Below are 20292 nucleotides of genomic sequence, written 5' to 3'. Positions count from 1 at the left end.
CCAGAGTGGGGTTGGTTGGCTACTAGCTGATCTAGGCTGGACTGGGCCTTGCTTCATGTGCCTCTCATCCTATAGCAGGCCAGCTTGAATACATTGTCATGGTGATGGCAGAAGTGCAAGAGAGCAAGGGAAAACACACAAAGCCTCATGAAGTCTAGGCTTGGAACTGACACGTGCCAGTTGGCCTAAATAGATCACATGACTGAGCCCAGACTCAGAGAGTAAGAGGACACTACATGGCAAAGTGCTTAAATACAAGGAGAGTGAAGAGTTAGGGCCATCATTATAACCCATGTTCACATTAAAAAAAAAAAGAAAAAGATCGATGATTTTTGTTACAGCCTTCTTTCTTCTGACCTAAGGAGATGCAAATTCCAATTTAGCAATGTATTGTTATTGTTGTTAGTTGCCGTTGAGTTGATTCCAATTCATGGTGACCTGCTCTGTGCAGAGTACAGCTACTCCATAGTGTTTTCAAGGCTGTGACCTTTCAGAAGCAGATTGCCAGGCCTGACTTCTGAGGTGACTCTGGGTGGGTTTGAACCACCAACCTTTCGGTTAATAGTCCAGGGCTTAACCATTTGTACCACCCAGGGACTCCCCGATATGTGATGAAACAAGAATGGGAAGTTGGGACTTGTTTTCCTAGATCCTATAGTCTCCTCTCCAGACAGTGATTTGGGAATATCTAGCACGTTAAGCTCAAGTTTATCATCCTGTGTGGTCTGAAGTTTGTACTATGCCCACGGTGGGAGGAGTTCCCTTGAAAAATATTAGCAAAGCCCTTTATCCTCCTTTCATGCAAATACGGAGTGCATCCTGTATACTAGACTTTAGGAGCCTAGTCTGGTACAGTCCAGTGGTGAAATAAACATGCAAGATAAATTTATAATAACAATAATTATTTTGATGGATATGAAAGTGTTGTGGGACCATAGCAAAGTTATATCTAAGTCATTTTGAGAACATCAGCATAGACTTCATAGAAACGAAAGCTTTTGAGTCTAAACTTCAAAAACAAATTGGAGCTTTCTGGGTGAATAAACAGAAGAATCTTCCTGGCAGAGGGTACAAAGTATGCAAAATAAGGAGGCACTGGAAACTGTGGTTTATAGGGAAAAGTACAAGTTCAGTGTTGCTGGAGCATTGAGTGAGGGAGTGACAGGAGACAAAACAGGACAGAGATGGAGGCCAGGGCATCAGGGGGCTTGCATGCCTTGCAAAAGAGTTTAGATTCGATCTCATATGTGATGATGGACCATTGGAAATCTTTAACTAAAAAGGGTTATATGATCCCCTTTCTATGTCAGAAAGATCATGCAGTTGGCAAGAAGACTTCATGAAGGCCACCACAATGTCAGGAAAGGTGCGTGTCAGAGTTGTATCCTTTCACCATACCTATTCAATCTGTACGCTGAGCAAATAATCTGAGAAGCTGGACTATATGAAAAAGAACAGGGCATCAGGATTAGAGGAAGACTCATTAACCTGCATTATGCAGGTGACACAACCTTGCTTGCTGAAAGTGAAGAGGACTTGAAGCACTTACTGATGAAGATCAAAGACCACAGCCTTCAGTATGGATTGTACCTCAACATAAAGAAAACAAAAATCCTCCCAACTGGACCAATGAGCAACATCATGATAAACAGAGAAAAGTTTGAAGTTGTTGAGGATTTCATTTTATTCGGATCCATAATCAACAGCCATGGAAGCAGCAGTCAAGAAATCAAATGATGTATTGCATTGGGCACATCTGCTGCAAAAGACCTCTTTAAAGTGTTAAAAAAGCAAAGATGTCTCTTTAAGGACTAAGATGTGCCTGGCCCACGCCATGGTGTTTTCAGTTGCCTCATATGCATGTGAAAGCTGGACAATGAATAAGGAAGACCAAAGAAGAACTAATGCCTTTGAGTTGTGTTGGTGAAGAATATTGAGTATACCATGGACTGCCCAAAGAAAGAACAAATCTATCTTAGAAGAAGTACAGCCAAAACGCTCCTTAAAAGTAAGGATGGCGAGACTTCTCACATACTTTGGATGTGCTATCAGGAAGGACCAGTCCCTGGAGAAGAACATCATGCTTGGTAAAGTAAAGGATCAGCGAAAAAGAGGAAGACCCTCAAGGACATCAGTAAAGATTTTGACACAGTGGCTGCAACAATGGGCTCAAGCGTAACAACAATCGTAAGAATGGCCAGGACCAGCAGTGTTTCCTTCTGTTGTATGTAGGGTTGCTATGGGTCAGAGCTGACTTGACAGCACCTAAAAACAACTACTACAGTGCCTAGGAAGGAGGTGAGGAGGGACTGATCCAGGACAGTGACCGTGGGATGGTTTGGAGAGGATGAACCTGGGAGGCACTTTATAGAATTAACAGAACTTGACGATTTACTGCACGTGGAGAAAGAAATGCATGGGAATGGAAATACCTAGGGTGGCTCCAGGTATTGGAGTGGATGATGGAACCATTTCATTAGATTGTATAGTAAGAGTGAACAGTGTTTGATGGAGATGGTGAAATAGTGACAAACAATTTTTGATTTTGACCAGTTGAGTTTGTCTTTCCTAGTAAGCATTTAGATAGATGCACTTACTGGAACTAAAACTGAGGTGTAAGTGAGACACACAGATTTAATGGCTGTCAAGGTAAAGGTGGTAAATGTGCCAGAGGTGTGATGAGACCATTCATGAAAAGGTGTGTGGAGCAGGAAGAGAAAGCCTTGCACAGAGCCCCAGGAGACACCAATGTGTGAGAGGAGGGCAGAGCAGCAGATGTCCACTTCAGTGGGCTGAAAAATAACTTCCCCCAAAATGACTTAATCCCCAAAATCTATAAATATTATCTTACTTGGAAAAAGAGTTTTTGTAGGTGTGATTAAGTTAAGGATTTTGTGATAAGGAGATTATCCTGGATTATCTTGTTGTTAGGTGCTGTTGAGTTGGTTCCTATGCACAACAGAAGGAAACACTGCCTGGTCCTGCGCCATCCTCACAACCGTTGTTATGCTTGAGCCCATTGTTGCAGCCACTGTGTCAGTCCATCTCTTTGAGGGTCTTCTCTTTTGCTGACCTTCTACTTTATCAAGCACAATGCCCTTTGCCAGGGACTGGTCCCTCCTGATAGCACGTCCAAAATATGTGAGACAGAGTCTCACGATCCTCACTACTAAGGAGCATTCTGGCTGTACTTCTTCCAAGACAGATCTGTTCATTCTTCTGGCAGTCCACGGTATATTCAATATTCTTTGCCAACACCATAGTTCAAACGCATCTTTTCTGGTCTTCCTTATTTATTGTCCAGCTTTTGCATGCATATGAGGTGATTGAAAATAACATGGCTTGGCTCAGGCGCACGTTAGTCCTCAAGGTAACGTCTTTGCTTCTTAACACTTTAAAGAGGTCTTTTGCAGCATATTTGCCCTGTGCAATACGTCATTTGATTTCTTGACTGCTGCTTCCATGGGCGTTGATTGTGGATCCAAGTGAAATGAAATCCTTGACAACTTCGATCCTTTCTCCGTTTATCATGATGTTTCTTATTGGTCCAGTTGTGAGAATTTTTGTTTTCTTTATGTTGAGGTGTAATCCATACTGAAGGCTACAGTCTTTGATTGTCATCAGTAAGTGCTTCAAGTCCTCTTCACTTTCAGCAAGGAAGGTTGTGGCATCTGCATATCACAGGTTGCTAATGAATCTTTGTCCAATCCTGATGCCACGTTCTCCTTCATACAGTCCAGCTTCTCGGGTTATTTGCTCAGCAGAAAGATTGAATAAGTGTAGTAAAAGAATTCAACCCTGACTCACACCTTTCTTAACTTTAAGCCATGCGGTATCCCCTTGTTCCGTTCAAATGCCTCTTGGTCTGTGTACAGGTTCTTCATAAGCACAATTAAGTGTTCCGGAATTCCCATTCTTCACAATGCTGTCTATAATTTGTTATGATCCACCCAGTCTAATGTCTTTGCATAGTCAATAGAACACAGGTAAGCATCTTCCTGGTATTCTCAGCTTTCAGCCAAGACCCACCTGACATCAGCAATCATATCTTTCATTCCATGTCCTTTTCTGAATCTGGCTTGAACTCCTGGCAGTTCTCTGTTGTTTTTCACCAATGCCTTCAGTGCAGCTTGGACTTCTTCCTTCAGTACAGCTGGCTGTTGACCACATACTGACTCCTGAAAAGGTTGAACATTGACCAATTCTTTTTGGTACAGTGACTCTGTGTATTCCTATCTTAAACCAAAAACCAAACACAGTGGCGTCGAGTCGATTCTGACTCATAGCAACCCTATATTAGTGGGTCCTAAGTGCCATCACAAGTGTCCTTTCAAGAGAAAGATTGCACATACAAAAAAGAAGGAGGCAATGTGACTAGGGAGGCAGAAGCTGGAGTGGTGTGACCACAAGTCAAGGATTGTTGGCAGCCACCAGAGCCTATAAGAGGTAAGGAACAGATTCTCCAGTAGAGCCTCTGACACCTTGACTTCAGACCAGTGATACTGATTTGGGACTTTTGTCCTTCAGACTGGGAGAGAATAAATTTCTGCTGTTTTATTCCCCAAGTTTGTAGTAATTTGTTACTGCAGCCACAGAATACTGATATGTCTACAAAGAAACCAAAAGTCAGGAGGTGAACTAAGGAAGGAAGTGTGTCAAGAAGTAAGGACTTATTCCCTCTTCAGGATAATTCCTTCAAAGAGTTATTTGTGCTCATTGTTTTCATTCTTTTTCCCCTTTACTCCAATCACATTTTTCTTCTCGCTGCCACCAGAATTGCTTTTGTCATGGTCACTGATGACCTCCACATTGCCAGGCCCAGTAGTCACTTGTTAGCCTTATCTTATTAGACCCTTCTGCAACACATTCTTTTCCTTGAAATTCTTGCTCCATTTAGCTTCCCTCATAGGATATTTTTCTATTTTTATTCTGGCCTTTCTTTCTCAGTCTCTTTTCTTATGTCTTTCTCATATCCTCAGCCTCAAGTGTTAGAGTGCCCCAGAGCTTAGTTCTTGGGCTTTTCTAAGGAAAAATTCCAGGTCATCTCATCCTGTCTCATGGCTTTAAATATCATTTACCTGCTAAAGACTCCTGTATATTATCTCCAGCTCAGACCACACCCTTCAGTGCCAGTCCCATCCAGCCAACTGCACACCTGACTTCTCCTTTCACATGCCTTATATGCATCTCCAAGTGAACAAGTCCAAAGCTGCCCTCTTGGTTCCCTTGTGAGCATGCTCCCTTTGTGGTCTTGTGCGTCATTGTTCACGGCAAAATGTATTCTTCAGTTTGCGCAGTCCAAAACGTTGGTCTGATTTCTGATTTTTTTTTCATACCCCATATGTCAGGAAATCCTATCAGCTGTACAGTCACATTTCACAGTTGGGCATCCCCTTGGTTGTTGCACCCTTCTGCTACACACAGTCTGTACAATCATGTGTAGCAGCTCTGTGTCCAGCCACTTCCCAACACTCTTTCTGCTGCAAGGCCTTTGCACTAGGTTTTTCCTCTGCCTAGAATATGTGTCCCCTTTATTGTCTCAGGGCTACTTCCTTCTTACTGTCAGGTCTGAGTTAAAAGTCAGGGAGGACTACCCAATCTAAAACAGCTCCCAGGTCTTATTTTCTACATGCCATTTGTTATGGATTGAATTGTGTCCTCCTAAAATATGTATTGTAAATCCTAACCCCTATACCTGTGGTTATAATCCCGTTTGAAAATGACTTTTCTTTGCTATAATGAGAGGCCATATCAGTGTAGGATGTGTTTTAAGCCAATCACCTTTGGGATGCAAAAACAGGAGATTAGGCACAGAGAAGCAGGCAAAGATGGGGGAAGATAGATGCCATGCCACATGAAGATCACCAAGGGGCCAAGGAACAGAAGCTTAAAAGAGACAGGTACCTTCCCCCAGAGTCAGCAGAGAGAGAAAGCCTTCCCCTAGAGCCAGTGCCCTGAATTCAGACTTCTAGCCTCCTAAATTGTGAGAAAATAAATTTCTATTTGTTAAAGCCACCTACTTGTAGTACTTCTCTTATAGCAGCACTAGATAGCTAACACATCATCTGTGGTGTGAGGAATCAGTCTTGTGTGGCCTTTCTTGCCGTGATCTCATAACTTCCACCAGATGATTGAGTGGGACCATGCTAATAGGGTATATGGAACTCTAACAAGGGGATTGGTCAGTTTTGTCATCCTGCTAGGCTTACAATGAGCCATCCCAGAAGCAATTGGAAGAGGATCTCACCATCACTAAAAAAGAAGAGGCAAGAGTGGAGCTTGTCCTTTGGACCTGGGATCCCTACACTGAAAAACTCCTGGCACCAGGAGAGAGAGAGAACTGTAACACTGAAGATGGCAAGAAGTGGTGGCAGAGAAACAGTGGCAGGAGAGACCAGCAGGAGACAGTGTGGTGGGCTTCCCAGCCCATGGAGTGGGAAAGCTGAGTGCCTTTGGTCAGAGGCTTGCTGGCAGAGTAGGGTGCCCACAGGTACTTGGTGGAGCTAGGTTTTCTGATCCATGGAGCTGGAACTGAGTGCCTTTGGGCTGAGGCTTACTGGCTGAGTCAGGTGCCTCTGGCCACTTACCGGCAGAGCTAAAAGAGCTTTGTAACACTTGCCCAAGCAGGGCAGAGGCCAAGGGGCCAGAGAGAGGCGTGCCTGTGGGCAGAGCTAGGAAGAGGCTGTCCTGATGGAAGAACTGTAACCTGAGTGTCCCTCTGTTACTTCCCTAATAAACTCCATAATCCTGAGTATTGTCTGTGAGTTCTGTGTGGCCCATTGCAATGAATTATCAGACCCAACAAAGAAGTAAAGAGTGCCATGGGAGGGACAGTTGGTATCAGAATTGGTAAAGATGGTGGAGACAGGAGGCGTGTCTGACCTCTCTGCCTCATAGCCATTGGCCTTGGGCTGTTGATCTTGATTTCCCGCTTGTGAAGTCAGAGGAGGTCAGATGCCACCCCCAGACCATTTTTACATCATCTATCAAAACTTTTTTTTTTTTTATCAAAACTTAGGAGCCGTAGTTACAGCTCAGCTGCTAACCAAAAGGTGAACAGTTTGAATCTACCAAACACTCCTTGGAAACCCTGTGGGGCAGTTCTACTCTGTCCTGTAGGGTTGCTGTGAATTGGAATTGACTCAACCACAATGAGTTTGCGTTTTTCTTTCTTTTTTTTTTTTTTATGGTGCTTTAGTGCTACAGTGGTAGAGTTGAGGGCTTGGTTTTTGTTTATCATAACTTAATGTTTTCTCATTCACTTACTAACTTACTTGCTTATCATTGGTCTCTTGCTTTGGCCTCACATGCCCCTCTTCTGTGTTGTTCACTACTGAATCCTTAGTACCTCAGCTAGAACGTTGTCTGACACATGGCAGGCGTGTAGTAAATATTTGTTAAATGAATGAATGAACAAATAAATGAACTCCCAGTGTTCCTTTTTCATACCTCTGCTCTGACGTCCCTCCCACTGTAAGATAGTTAGGGGTGTGTGTGTGTGCACACACCCTGGTCACTCAGGGACATCTTAGGGTATGAGGACTGCGTCTTATTCACTATCACTCCTGGGTGCCTAACAGAAGGACTTCAACTCATTGTTGTCCTGTTGTTGAATGAATGATTTAACTTGAACTGTAGTTAAATGAATGATTGAACTTGAACCTTTAATCTTTCCTCTTCGTAAAACTGAATAACTTAAATTGATTTGTCAGTCTTTGCTGAAATCATCTAATATTAAAAAACTAAACAAAAATGACTAGTTTGTAATATTTTGAAGATAGAAACTTCCTTTTATAATTAAAATCTTTTTGAATTTTAATTGCATAAATAGTAGATGAAACGATCCTCTTTTAAAAATACTAGGATAATGCAGTGAAAATTGACTTCCCCTTTCATCAACTTCTAATCCTGCTTGCTTCTTTTCCTCCCCAGAAATAGCCATTGTTTCCCATTTGGTATATATCCTTTCAGGTCTCTTTTTTATGCTTTTATATGCGCTCACAGAAAAAAAAAAAACACTACTTTCTGTGGCAGTGTTTTACATAAATGATGTCATATGGGTATGCAATGTTTTAAAATCTTTGCTTCTTCACTCGCTTTGAAATACAATCATGCTGATACATGTAGGTCTAAGGTGTGACTTTTACCTTCTGTAGAGTATTCCATTATATGTAATGCACAGCATTTTATTTGTTCCTGGATGGCCATTTAGGTTGTTTCCATTATTTTGTTATTGAAAACAAAGCTGCAATAAGCATCTTCGTACACATCTCTTTGGGCCCCTTAGAAGACTTTTTTTCTGGTTATAGTCCCAGAATTGTACTTGCTGGGCATGGAAATACTCAAATTGCCATCAAACATGGCCATATGGGTGACCGTCCACCTTAGCCTTTCCTGTTCCCCAATGCTTAGTGTTGTCAGAGTTTTTAACTTTTTACCATTATGATAGGCGTGAAAGGAGATGTTGCTTTAATTTTATTTCTCTGAATACTGTTGAGGTTGAACACTTTTCATAGGTTGATTAGTCACTCACATTTCCCGTCCTTTGCCTAGTGCATGTTTTTCTTTTTCTGGCGTTCCATCATCTGTCTATTATATGTGTTGCAAATATTTTGTCCACATAACTTCTTATTTGTTAACCTTTTTTATGTGCCTAAAAAAGGACAGACCTTTTAAAATTTGATATAGTCAAATATGTCAGTATTTTTCTTTTATGACTACTGGTTTTTTTTTTTTTTTTGCATTTTTTAGGAAGGATTTCCCGTCCCCAAGAGCACAGAGATATTCTCCTATATTTTCTTCCAAAGTTTTTTTTTTTTTAACTTGAGGTTGTGAATCTATCTGCAATCAGTTTTCATGTAGGGTATGAAATAACCGCTAACCAGTTGCTGTTGAGTCAATTCCATGTCAGAGCAGAGCTGTGCCCCACAGGATTTTCAATAGCTGATTTTTCCGAAGGAGATTGCTAGGCATTTCTTCTTTTAAGACGCGTCTGGGTAGACTTGAACCTCGAACATTTCTGTTAGCAGCTAAGCACATTAGGAGCCCAAATTTATTTTTTCTCATGTGGTTAGTTTGAGAAACTAATTGTATAGTTTTTTACCAATTTGAAATGCTACCTTTCGCACAAAACAACATTTCATAAGCATCTGGCTCTGTTTCTGAACTCTGTTTTGTTCTATTCCTACCCCAGTAACCTACTGTTTTAATAACTGTAGCTTTATAGTTCTCAATATTCAGTAGGAAAATTGGCCCCTCTTTGTTCTTTCTCAAAATTTTGTTGACATTCCTCCATATTTACTCTTTTAAAATCAGTTCATTTAGTTACACAGAAAAATCTTGCCAGGATTTTTGATATTTAAAAGAAATGCAAACTACATGTGTAAAGAGAAGAGTTTCATGTTGGGGACGCTCGTGTCAGAATGACAGGGCTAATGTGCACTCCCAGGAAGCACAAGGTCAGGATGTAAGAAGTCTGTTGCCAGGAAAAATGTGTTCCTGGCTGCAATCATGTATAACCAAACCTGGTGTCACCACTCAGCTAGGTGGTAACTCGCTCCCTCCGAGCCAAGTGGCCTGTCTTTACACTTCGAAGGACTTCAAGCTGAAGCTTCTCTATAATCAATCATTCAGCCCCACCTTACCCTGAGCTTGAACTGCAGAGTGCTTCCTGTTTTTACATAGCGCTGCCCAGCTTGGGCTGTATTATCCCTCAGTAAAACCCTTTCTTTCTCTCCTAACAGAGTTCAGGACTTTCTTCTTTGACACGTGATTGTGTACTATGGTTTATTTCTAAAAACTTCAAAATATGCAACTTTTTCTTTTCCTGTGTATTATTCCTATTATCCTAGATAAATAGCAGGGCAGATCCAGGTCTTCTATGACCTAAAGTCTATACAGTTTAGGAGCCCTCTTTGAGAAAAATGATACAAAATTACGAATGCAGTATTAGATACCACACCCTGGAAGGGGCCTGTACTGGGCAGGGGGAGGGGGGCCAGAATCTCCAGCTTTATCAGCTTCGTGGTAAAACTACCTTAGAGAAGCAGCCTTACTCAGAGAGAAAGTCCTGGAAAATTGTGCCTCCACTCCCACTGGAATAAACTACTAGTCCATGACTTCCAAGCTACTTAGTTGTCGTAAGCGATAAAATAACAATTAAATCTTACTGCCTTGGATGTGTGTTTAGTTGTGTGTTACCTAATACCATTGCCTTGACTTTTCCCTGGAATAGCACCTCACATTTGAGGATCTCAGGGCACACTATGAACATTAACTAATTAAACCTCACAAAACCCCTGGAACACTGGAAAGAGAGACACAGCATCAGCTCGCCCAGTTCTGAAATGCAGCCATCTCTGGGGATGAGTGTGGCAGCTGCTTAATAATAAGCCACCACACCCCTTGGCAGTTTAGCCAAGACAATTAGTCATTGTAGTTGGTAATTGTCTTGTGAACACAAGACCGGCAAACAGTTAAGTCACCAGGATTATTAGTTCATTGCAAATTTAATCCATTCTTTAAGATTTTCACCTTTTTAGTAAATTTATGCTAATAATGAAGGAAATACATACTCAATGAAGGCCTAGTTTCCTTTAGTTATGTTTTCTGTAGTTCATTAAATTTAAAACTCAAAATAGAAAAGGACCATCTTTTTTTTTTAGTGCAACTTAAAATAGGGAGTTACTGACACAAGTTTTTTTTTAATTGTGATGAAAATACGCACAATAAAACATACACCATCTGTCTTGGTCATCTAGTGCTGCTATAACAGCAATACCACAAGTGGATGGCTTTAACAAAGAGAAGTTTATTCTCTCACAGTCCAGTAAGCTTGAAGTCCGAATTCAGGGCGCCATCTCCAAGGGAAGGCCTTCTCTCTCTGCCGGCTCTGGAGGAAGGTCTTCGTCATCAGCCTTCCCTTGGTCTGGGAGCATCTCAGTGCAGGAACCTCAGGTCCAAAGGACGTGCTCTGCTCCTGATGCTGCTTTCTTGGTGGTATGAGGTCGCCATGTCTCTCTGCCTCTTCTCTCTTTTCTATCTCAAAAGAGATTGGCTTAAGACACTATCTAATCTTGTAGATCTCATCAATATCACCGCCTCTAATCCATCTCATTAAAATCACAGTGGTGGGATTTATAACGCATAGGGAGATTGCATCAGGTGACAAAATGCTAGACAATCATACAATACTGGGAATCATGACCCAGCCAAGTTGACAGATATTTTGGGGGACACAGGTCAATCCATGACGCCATCTCAACAGTTTCTTCATGTAAACTTCAGTGACACTGATTACATTGTTCCTACTGTGCAACCATCATCACTGTCCTTTTCCAGATTATTCTACCACCATTCACGTAAACTCGGTGCCCCCTTAGCAAAAACGCCTCCTTTCCCCTCCTTCCCACCCCAGTAATCACAAATAATTTCTGACTTCTATATGTTTGCTTATTTCATACAAGTGAGAGCATACAGCATTTGTCTTTTTGCGTTGACTCGTTTCGCTCAGCAGGATGTTTTTAAGGTTCACCCGTGGTATGGCACGCGTCGGGACTTCATTTCTCGTGACTGAGTAGTATTCCTTTGTATTTATACACCACATTTTTCTTATCCATTCGTCTGTTGATGGACACTGAGATTGTTTCCACCTTTTGGCTATTGTGAAAAGTGCTGCAATGAACATTGGTGTACAGGTGTCTGCTTCTGAACAAAGAAAAGCACTTCTTTTGGGTATATACCTAGGATTGGGATTAATGGGTCGTACGGGGGTTCTGAGTTTAACTTTGAGGAACCGCTAAACTGTTTTCCACAGTGGCTGCACCATTTTACATTCTCATCAACAGCGGATGAGGGTTCCAGTTCCTCCACAACCTCGCTAACACCTGTTGTTTTCTGTTTTTTGATCATTGCCATTCTAATGGGGGTGAGGTGATATCTCATGGTGGTTTGGATTTGCATCTCCCTAATGGCTAATGATGTTGAGCATCTTTTCATGTGCTTATTGGCCACTTGAATATCCTCTTCAGTGAACTGTAAGTTTAAGCCCTTTGCCCTTTTTTTTTTTTATTGGGTTGTTGGTCTTTTTTTTTTTTTTAATTAAGTATGTATTTTTTCACTCAAAAGTTTTCTGCTGGTAGTTACCGGGATGGGTGATAGGGGACAGTGAGCTTCTGTTAAGGGTGATGGTGTAATTCAGGGACAGATGAAGTTGATGGCTGAACGACATGATGAACATAATTTATGTCACTGGGTTGTATGTGTAAAGATTGTTGAAATGTCAAGTGTTTTGTTGTGTATATACTTATCACAATAAAAAAACTTTGCTGCTGAGCGTAACTAATCTATGAAGACGGAAGTCAGATAGTGACTACCTTTGGGGGGGATATTGACTGGGCCTTCCTGGTGCTGGAAATGTTTTGAATATTCATCAGGGTGGTTGTTACATAGGTAGAGACACATGTAGAAAGTCAATGAGCTGTACATGTTACTGCATATATGTTATATCTCAATAACAAAGTAAAACCAAAAACCAAACCAGTTCTCGCTGAGTCAGTTCCTACTCATGGATGTCCCATGTGTGTCAGAGTAGAACTGGGCTCCGTGTCCGACTCATGGCTGTCCCATGTGTGTCAGAGTAGAACTGGGCTCCGTGTCCGACTCATGGCTGTCCCATGTGTGTCAGAGTAGAACTGGGCTCGCTCCATGTCCGACTCATGGCTGTCCCATGTGTGTCAGAGTAGAACTGGGCTCCATGTCCGACTCATGGCTGTCCCATGTGTGTCAGAGTAGAACTGGGCTCCGTGTCCGACTCATGGCTGTCCCATGTGTGTCAGAGTAGAACTGGGCTCCATCGGATTTTCAATCGCTGATTTTTCACAAGTAGGCTGCCAGGCCTTTCTTCTGAAGCACCTCTGGGTGGGCTGAAACCTCCTTTCTGTTAGCAGCCAAGTGTTAACCATTTGCACCACCCAAGACTCCATAACAAAGTAAGCCCATCCACAAAGCATGCTGGTCTTGTCAGCCCGAGGGCACCAGAAGCCCCATGTAGACCACCTGAAGGACTGCATAACAAAGTAAGCCCATCCACAAAGCATGCTGGTCTTGTCAGCCCGAGGGCACCAGAAGCCCCATGTAGACCCCCTGAAGGACTGCATAACCAAGTAAGCCCATCCACAAAGCATGCTGCTCTTGTCAGCCTGAGGGCTCTGGAAGCCCCGTGTAGACCCCCTGAAGGACTGCATAACAAAGTAAGCTCATCCACAAAGCATGCTGCTCTTGTCAGCCTGAGGGCTCTGGAAGCCCCGTGTAGACCCCCTGAAGGACTGCATAACAAAGTAAGCCCATCCACAAAGCATGCTGGTCTTGTCAGCCCGAGGGCTCTGGAAGCCCCATGCAGACCCCCTGAAGGACTGCATAACCAAGTAAGCCCATCCACAAAGCATGCTGGTCTTGTCAGCCTGAGGGCACTGGAAGTCCTGTGTAGACCACCTGAAGGACTCCATAACCAAGTAAGCCCATCCACAAAGCATGCTGCTTTTGTCAGACTGAGGGCATTGGAAGTCCTGTGTAGATCACCTTGGCATTTTTACAGGTGTAGGACGTATTGGGAAACCCTGGTGGCGTAGTGGTTAAGTGCTACGGCTGCTAACCATGGGTCGGCAGTTCGAATCTGCCAGGCGCTCCTTGGAAACTCTATGGGGCAGTTCTATTCTGTCCTATAGGGTCGCTATGAGTCGGAATCAACTCGACGGCACTGGGTTTGGTTTTGGGTTTGGAGGACGTATTGAGGAGCTAGAGATTCCATACATTTTATTTCCCCAAAGCATCTCTCTTCAGGAAAGGGATTCTAAGTCCTATGTCCTCTCTTCTCCTGAGACTCCCTCTTCCTGCCAAAAGAGATGCCTGCTATGCTGACCGTGATTCTCACTGTACCTTCAACATTCTGCACCTCTCCATCTAGGCCCTTCACACCTCCCTGGGCATCTAATTTTTCTCCTGCAGTTTCATTCTATTTCACCTCGTATGTCTTTGCCAGAAGCAGGACTAAGGCTCTAGTAACCTGATGACTTGGGGCTGAGAGGTGCCTGCAGGGATTGCTGCCAGGGCTGGCACTAGGGCCCCAGAGGGAGAGGAGGAGGAAGAGAGGATGCCCACTGCCCTGGCAATGAGGTGATTAAAGCGGGAAGCAGAGCAGCATGCCATGCTGGCAGCGGTGGCTCGGGAGCCTTGAGCCGCCCCTAGCCCCTCCGGCATTTCTGGGAGCATGTGAAGGAGGGGCAGCTGCTAGGCAGGGCATCTTAGGGCTGCTTGGAGCTGAGGCCCAAAGGCCGAGAGCAGATGTCACAGCTCAGAAACCCCCTCAGAGCAGAGCAGGCATTGGGTGAGCCAGAAAGAAGAAGGCACAGGCCTTCCTGCAGCGAGGGACGTTGTCTCCCAAACCACCATCTGTAGGCATGGAATGTTTCACAAAAATCAAGAAATAAAATGAAAGAAAAACAGAAGAAAGAAGAGGGGGGAAAGGAGGCTTTCTAAGCAACATGAGAAATGTTTTTGTTCTACTGTAATTTTTAGTGCAGGTTAAAACACTCAAAGACGACCCTGGTCATTGACTTTTCAGAATATGTTACCGTACAACAGTAATGCGCAGCTCCAGTTCTTCTTGCTTAGAAAACAGAACAATAAAAATAGTGGCTGCGGTCAACCACATGTTTGGAGTATTTTCAAACAAAGAGGAAACGGCCCTTGTGCAAATGTGCACTTGTGCATTTGGGTAGCACTGACATAGCTGTGGTCTTTTTTCCACGCTTTGGCTTAAAATCTTTTCGAAGTCTGCCCAGGAAGTTTATGATCAGTTGTTTGTAAGCTTCAAAGGGCTTCTATGAAATGGCCCGCATTGCACAATCACTGCGAGGACTTTCTGGGTGCCGGGCCCAGGTGAGCTGCCCACCCCATGTTACCTGACACTCCCCTAGGATGCAGGATAGCTTTATCTCTGCTATAAGCCTGGAGGCCTCCAAATGTGCTCAGCGTCCCCTGTCGGGGTCAGATTGGGGTGGCTGCAAAGCCCTGCCCAGCCCGTCTCTGCACTGGAATGGGGACTTACGCTGCAGTTTAAAAGCACTTTCTCATGCCGTCTCCAGTGTCCTGTCCTTGCGCAGGTACTTACCATCCACTTCCTGTCCTTATTTTCCATTTTTTCTCTCCAAGATACTGAGATGAGGAGTAGCAGCCAGGGTTCCCAGAAAACCATCGAGGAGCGCCAGAAATCTGTCTCCCATGATGTCATGGAAAGCATCCAGGTAGCAGAATCCCTGACCCACACCTGGGTGCTGTGGGAGGCTGGGGATGACCTGCGACGTTGTAGCGTTTCCATGGTGCTAAGGGCCTTAGACATCTGGCGCAGGAAGCGCCTCGCTGGCACTAAGGTTGGGGAGCCCAGCGGGTGCGGGAGGAAGCAGGGGCCCACAACCTTATAATAGACAAATTGAAGTCTTACTACCCTGGTGGCTCCACTGCTAACCAAAGGTCAGCAGTTCGAATCCACCAGCCGCTCCTTGGAAACCCTATGGTGCAGTTCTACCATGTCCTGTAGAGCCGCTATGAGTTGGAGTCAACGTGACAGCAACAGATTTGGTTTTTTTGGTGTTGGTATGATCAAGATTCAGTTCAGCACAGAAGTCCATGCCTTCCCTGCCTTCCTCCCCATCTTCTCCCAGATTCCAAGAGGCACAGGCAGAGAAAGCTGCTCAGCGTAAAGCAAACTTAGGAAGTTCATACTTTCTTGAAAAGTCATACACACTATCTACGTACTCGAGTGAGACCATGTTTACCTTCCTGCCCTGGTTGACCCCTGAAAGCGGAAGAAGCTTCAACCACAGCTCCTTGGAGGCCTTTGGTACCTTCTTGTCTCTGTCCAACCTCAGCAGGAGTCCTGCCCCCTCCTGCTGTCGACAAGATGTGGACAGAGCGCTGTGCTTGCCCTGTTGCCACTCTGACCTTCACAAAGAGGGGGTAAACCCACACCAAAGGAGCCTCAAATCAGCCACATTATAGGTGAAGCAGGACTTGGCAGACGAGCCAGGCATCCGAGCATCACTCCATCTCTGCCGACCTCTGACCACTAACAGGTTCCCAGGGATGCCGCTGCCCACACTGACTGGGCCCTGGGTCCTCACATGGTCCCGCAGGGCTCAGGGTGTGTCCCTGTGTCCTCAGGAACAAGGACCTACAGTTTGTCCTCCTCTTCAGAAGGCCTCACCAAGGGAGAGGGGCAGGAGTGGGGAGAATGGGCTTCCTCCCAGGTTAACTTCGTCAGCCTGTGTGTGACCAGAACACCAAAACATGTCTCTTTACACAGCAACTTCTGCTTCTGGCCTTAAAACTCCTCCATCCAGCTGGGTCCAGGACCCATTTCTTTTTCTTTTCTTTTTTTTTAATTGTACTTTAGATGAAGGTTTACAGAACAAACTAGCTTCTCATTAAACAGTTAACACACATATTGTTTTGTGACATAGTTACTATCCCCATGACATGTCAACATTCTTTCTTCTCGACCACAGTTTCCTTATTATCAGCTTTCCTGTTCCCCTCCTGCCTTCTCCTCCTTGCCTCTGGGCTGGTGTGCCCCTTTAGTCTCATTTTGTTTTCTGGGCCTATCTGATCTTTGGCTGAACAGTGAACCTCAGGAGTGACTTCATTACTGAGCTAAAATGGTCTCCAAGGGCATCCGCCAGTCTCTGTCAGGCCACTAAGTCTGGTCTTTTTTTGTGAGTTAGAATTTTGTTCTACATTTTTCTCCAATTCTGTCCAGGACCATCTATTGTGATCCCTGTCAGAGCAGTTGGTGGTGGTAGCTGGGCACCAACTAGTCATGCTGGATTCAGTCTGGTGGAAGCCATGGTGGATGTGATCTTTTAGTCCTTTGGACTAGTCTTTCCCTTGTATGTTTAGTTTTCTTTATTATTCCTTGCTCCCTAAGGAGTGAGACCAGTGGAGTATCTTAGATGGCCACTCACAGGCTTTTAAGACCCCAAACACCACTCACTAAAGTAGAATGCAGAACATTTTCTTTATAAACTATGTTATGCCAGTTAAGCTAGGTGTTCCCCAAGACCATGTTCCCCACAGCCCTCAGCCCAGCAGTTCGGTCCCTCAGGGAGTTTGGATGTATCTATGGAGCTTCCATGACTTTGTGCTGGCTTCTCCAGTACTGTGGATGGTCTTACCCTTCACCAAAGCTAACAGTTATTGTCTATTTAGTGTTTTTCCATCCCCACCCCTCCCCTCTCTAGTAACCCTCAAAGATTGTTTCTTTACATGTGTAAACCTTTTCATGAGTTTTTATAGTAGTGGTCTCATACACTATTTGTCCTTTTGTGATTGACTTATTTCACTCAACATAAAAACCCAATGCCATCGAGTCCCCAGATTCATCCATGTTGTGAGATGCTTCACAGATTCATCATTGTTCTTTATCGTTTTGTAGTACTCCATTGTGTGTATGTACCATAGCTTGTTTATCCATTCATCTGTTGATAGGCATCTAGGTTGTTTTCACCTTTTTGCTATTGTGCACAATGCTGCGGTGAACATGGGTATACACATGTCTATTTGTGTGCCGGCTTTTATATCTCTAGGATATATCCCTAGGAGTGGGATTGCTGAATTATATGGTACTTCTATTTCTTTTTTTTTTTTTTTTCTATTTCTAGCTTTCTAAGGAAGTGCCATATAGTTTTCCAAAATGGTTGTAGCATTTTGCATTCCCACCAACAATGCATAAGAGTTCCAGTCTCCCCACGGCCTCTCCAACATTTGTTATTTCCTGTTTTTTTGATTCATACCAGTATTGTCAGAGTGAGATGGTATCTCATTGTGGTTTTGATTTGAATTTCTCTAATGGATAGTGATGGTGAGCATTTCCTCATGTGTCTGTTAACCGTTTGAATGTCTTCTTAGGTGAAGTGTTGTTCATTTCCTTTGCATGTTTTTTAATTAGGAAACCCCATTGGTGTAGTGGTTAAGTGCGACTGCTGCTAACCAAAAGGTTGGCAGTTTGAATCCACCAAGCACTCCTTGGAAACTCTATGAGGCAGTTCAATTCTGTCCTATAGGGTCACTATGAGTCAGAATCAACTCAGCAGCAGTGGGTTTGGTTTTCCTTTGGTTTATTTTTTAATTGGATTGTCTTTTTGTTGTAGAGGTGTTGGATTTTCCAGTAGATTTTAGAGATTAGACCTTTGTCAGTTTTGTCACAGCCAAAGTTTTTCCCAGTCTGTAGGTGCTCGTTTTACTCTTTTGGTGAAGTCTTTTGATGAGCATAAGTGTTTAAGTTTTAGAAGATCCCAGTTATCTAGCTTATTATCTTCTGGAGTTTGTGTGTTGTTAGTTATGGTTTGTATCCTGTTAATGCCTCTAGCGTTAATCCTATTTTTTCTTCTATGACCTTCATAGTTTTTGGTTTTATATTTAGGTCTTGGATCCATTTTGAATTAGTTTTTGTACATGGTGTGAGTTATGGGTCCTGTTTCATTTTTTTGCAGATAGATCCAGTTTTGGCGGCACCATTTGTTAGAAAGACAGTTTTTTACCCATTTGATGGACTTTGGACCCTTCTCGAAGATCACGTGACCATAGGTGGATGGATTTACATCTGGGTTCTCAACTCTGTTCCATTGGTTAATATATCTGTCACTGTACCGGTACCAGGCTGTTTTGACTACCATAGCTGTCTAGTAGGTTCTGAAGTCACGTAGTGCAAGTCCTCCTACTTTATTCTTCTTCTTCAATAGTGCTTTACTTATGTGGAGCCTCTTTCCTTTCCATGTAAAGTTAATGATTAGTTTTCCATCTCTTTAAAGAATGTTGTTGGTATTTGGATCGGGATTGCATTGTATTTGGAGATTGCTTTTGGTAGGATTGTCATTTTTACAATGTTGAGTCTACCTATCCATGAATATGATATGTTTTTCCATTTATGTAGATGTCTCTTGGTTTCTTGCAGTAGTGTTTTGTAGTTTTCTTCATATAGATCTTTTACAACCCTGTTTAGATTTATTCCTAAGTATTTTATTTTTTTAGGGGCTATTATAAATGGTATTATTTTTCTGATTTCCTTTTCATAATTCTCTTTATTGATGTATAGGAATCCGACTGATTTTTTTATGTTTATCTTGTATCTTGCTACTTTGCTGAATCTTTCTATTAGTTCCAAGAGTTTCCTCATGGAATCTTTTAAGTTTTCTATGCATAGTATCATATCATCTGCAAATAGGGACAGTTTTACTTCTTCCTTACCAATTTGGATGCCCTTTATTTCTTTTTCTTGTCTTAATGCTCTAGCTAGGACTTCTAGCACAATGTTAAATAGGAGTGGTGATAAAGGGCATTCTTGTCTTGTTTCTGTCTGAAGGGGAATGTTTTCAGCCTCTCTCCATTAAGAATGATGTTGGCTGTTGGTTTTGTATAAGATGCCCTTTATTATGTTGCAGAATTTCCCCTCTATACCTATTTTATTGAGACTTTTTTTTTATCAGGAATGGGTCTTGGACTTTGTCGAATGCCTTTTCTGTATCAACTGAGATGATCATGTGATTCTTTTGTTTTATTAATGTGGTGGATTATGTTGATTGATTGTCTAATGTTAAACCATCCTTGCATACCTGGTATGACTCCCACTTGGCCGTGGTGTATTATTTTTTATATATGATGCTGAATTCTACTGGCTAGAATTTTGTCGAGAATTTTTGTATCTATATTCATGAGAGATATCAGTCTGTAATTTCTTTTTTTGTGGTGTCAGGCTTATGCTCGCTTCATAGAATGAATTTGGAACTATGCCTTCCTTTTCTACATTCTGAAATAGTTTGAGTAGTAGTGGTGTAAGCTCTTCTCTGAATGTTTGGTAGAATTCTCCAGTGAAGCCATCTAGGCCAGAACTTTTTTTGTTCTTGTTGTTGGGAGGTTTTTTTTTTTTTAAATTACCTTTTCAATCTCTTCTCTTGTTATGGGTCTGTTCAGATTTTCAACATCATTTTGTGTTAGTTTGGGTAGGTAGCGTGTTTCTAAAAATTTGTCCATTTCTAGCTTTTCAAATTTGTTGGAGTATAGTTCTTCATAGTACTCTGTTGTGATCTTTTTATTTCTGTTGGGTCTGTTGTGATGTCCCCCATTTCATTTTTTATTTGGGTTATTTGTGTTCTTTCCTGTTTTTCTTTTGTAGGACCCATTTCTTAGTCCAGGATAGTGCAGGTGCATTGCTGTTTCTTCCAGGATTCCAGGCCTCTCTTC

General features: G+C 42.9%; 1 protein-coding gene across 1 annotated transcript in view; it reads left to right on the top strand.

Moving 5' to 3' along the window:
* CFAP61 (cilia and flagella associated protein 61) overlaps positions 1–20292 on the top strand; it is a 405193-nt gene that overhangs the window by 95058 nt on the left and 289843 nt on the right. Inside the window, exon 8 of the mRNA XM_064276462.1 lies at positions 15211–15428. Within this exon, the coding sequence (XP_064132532.1) occupies positions 15211–15428 (218 nt within the window). The remainder of the gene's footprint in view (positions 1–15210; positions 15429–20292) is intronic.

This window comes from Loxodonta africana, chromosome 24, assembly GCF_030014295.1.
Source record: "Loxodonta africana isolate mLoxAfr1 chromosome 24, mLoxAfr1.hap2, whole genome shotgun sequence".
Taxonomy (NCBI): domain Eukaryota; kingdom Metazoa; phylum Chordata; class Mammalia; order Proboscidea; family Elephantidae; genus Loxodonta; species Loxodonta africana.
This window is presented reverse-complemented; position numbering and strand designations above follow the sequence as displayed.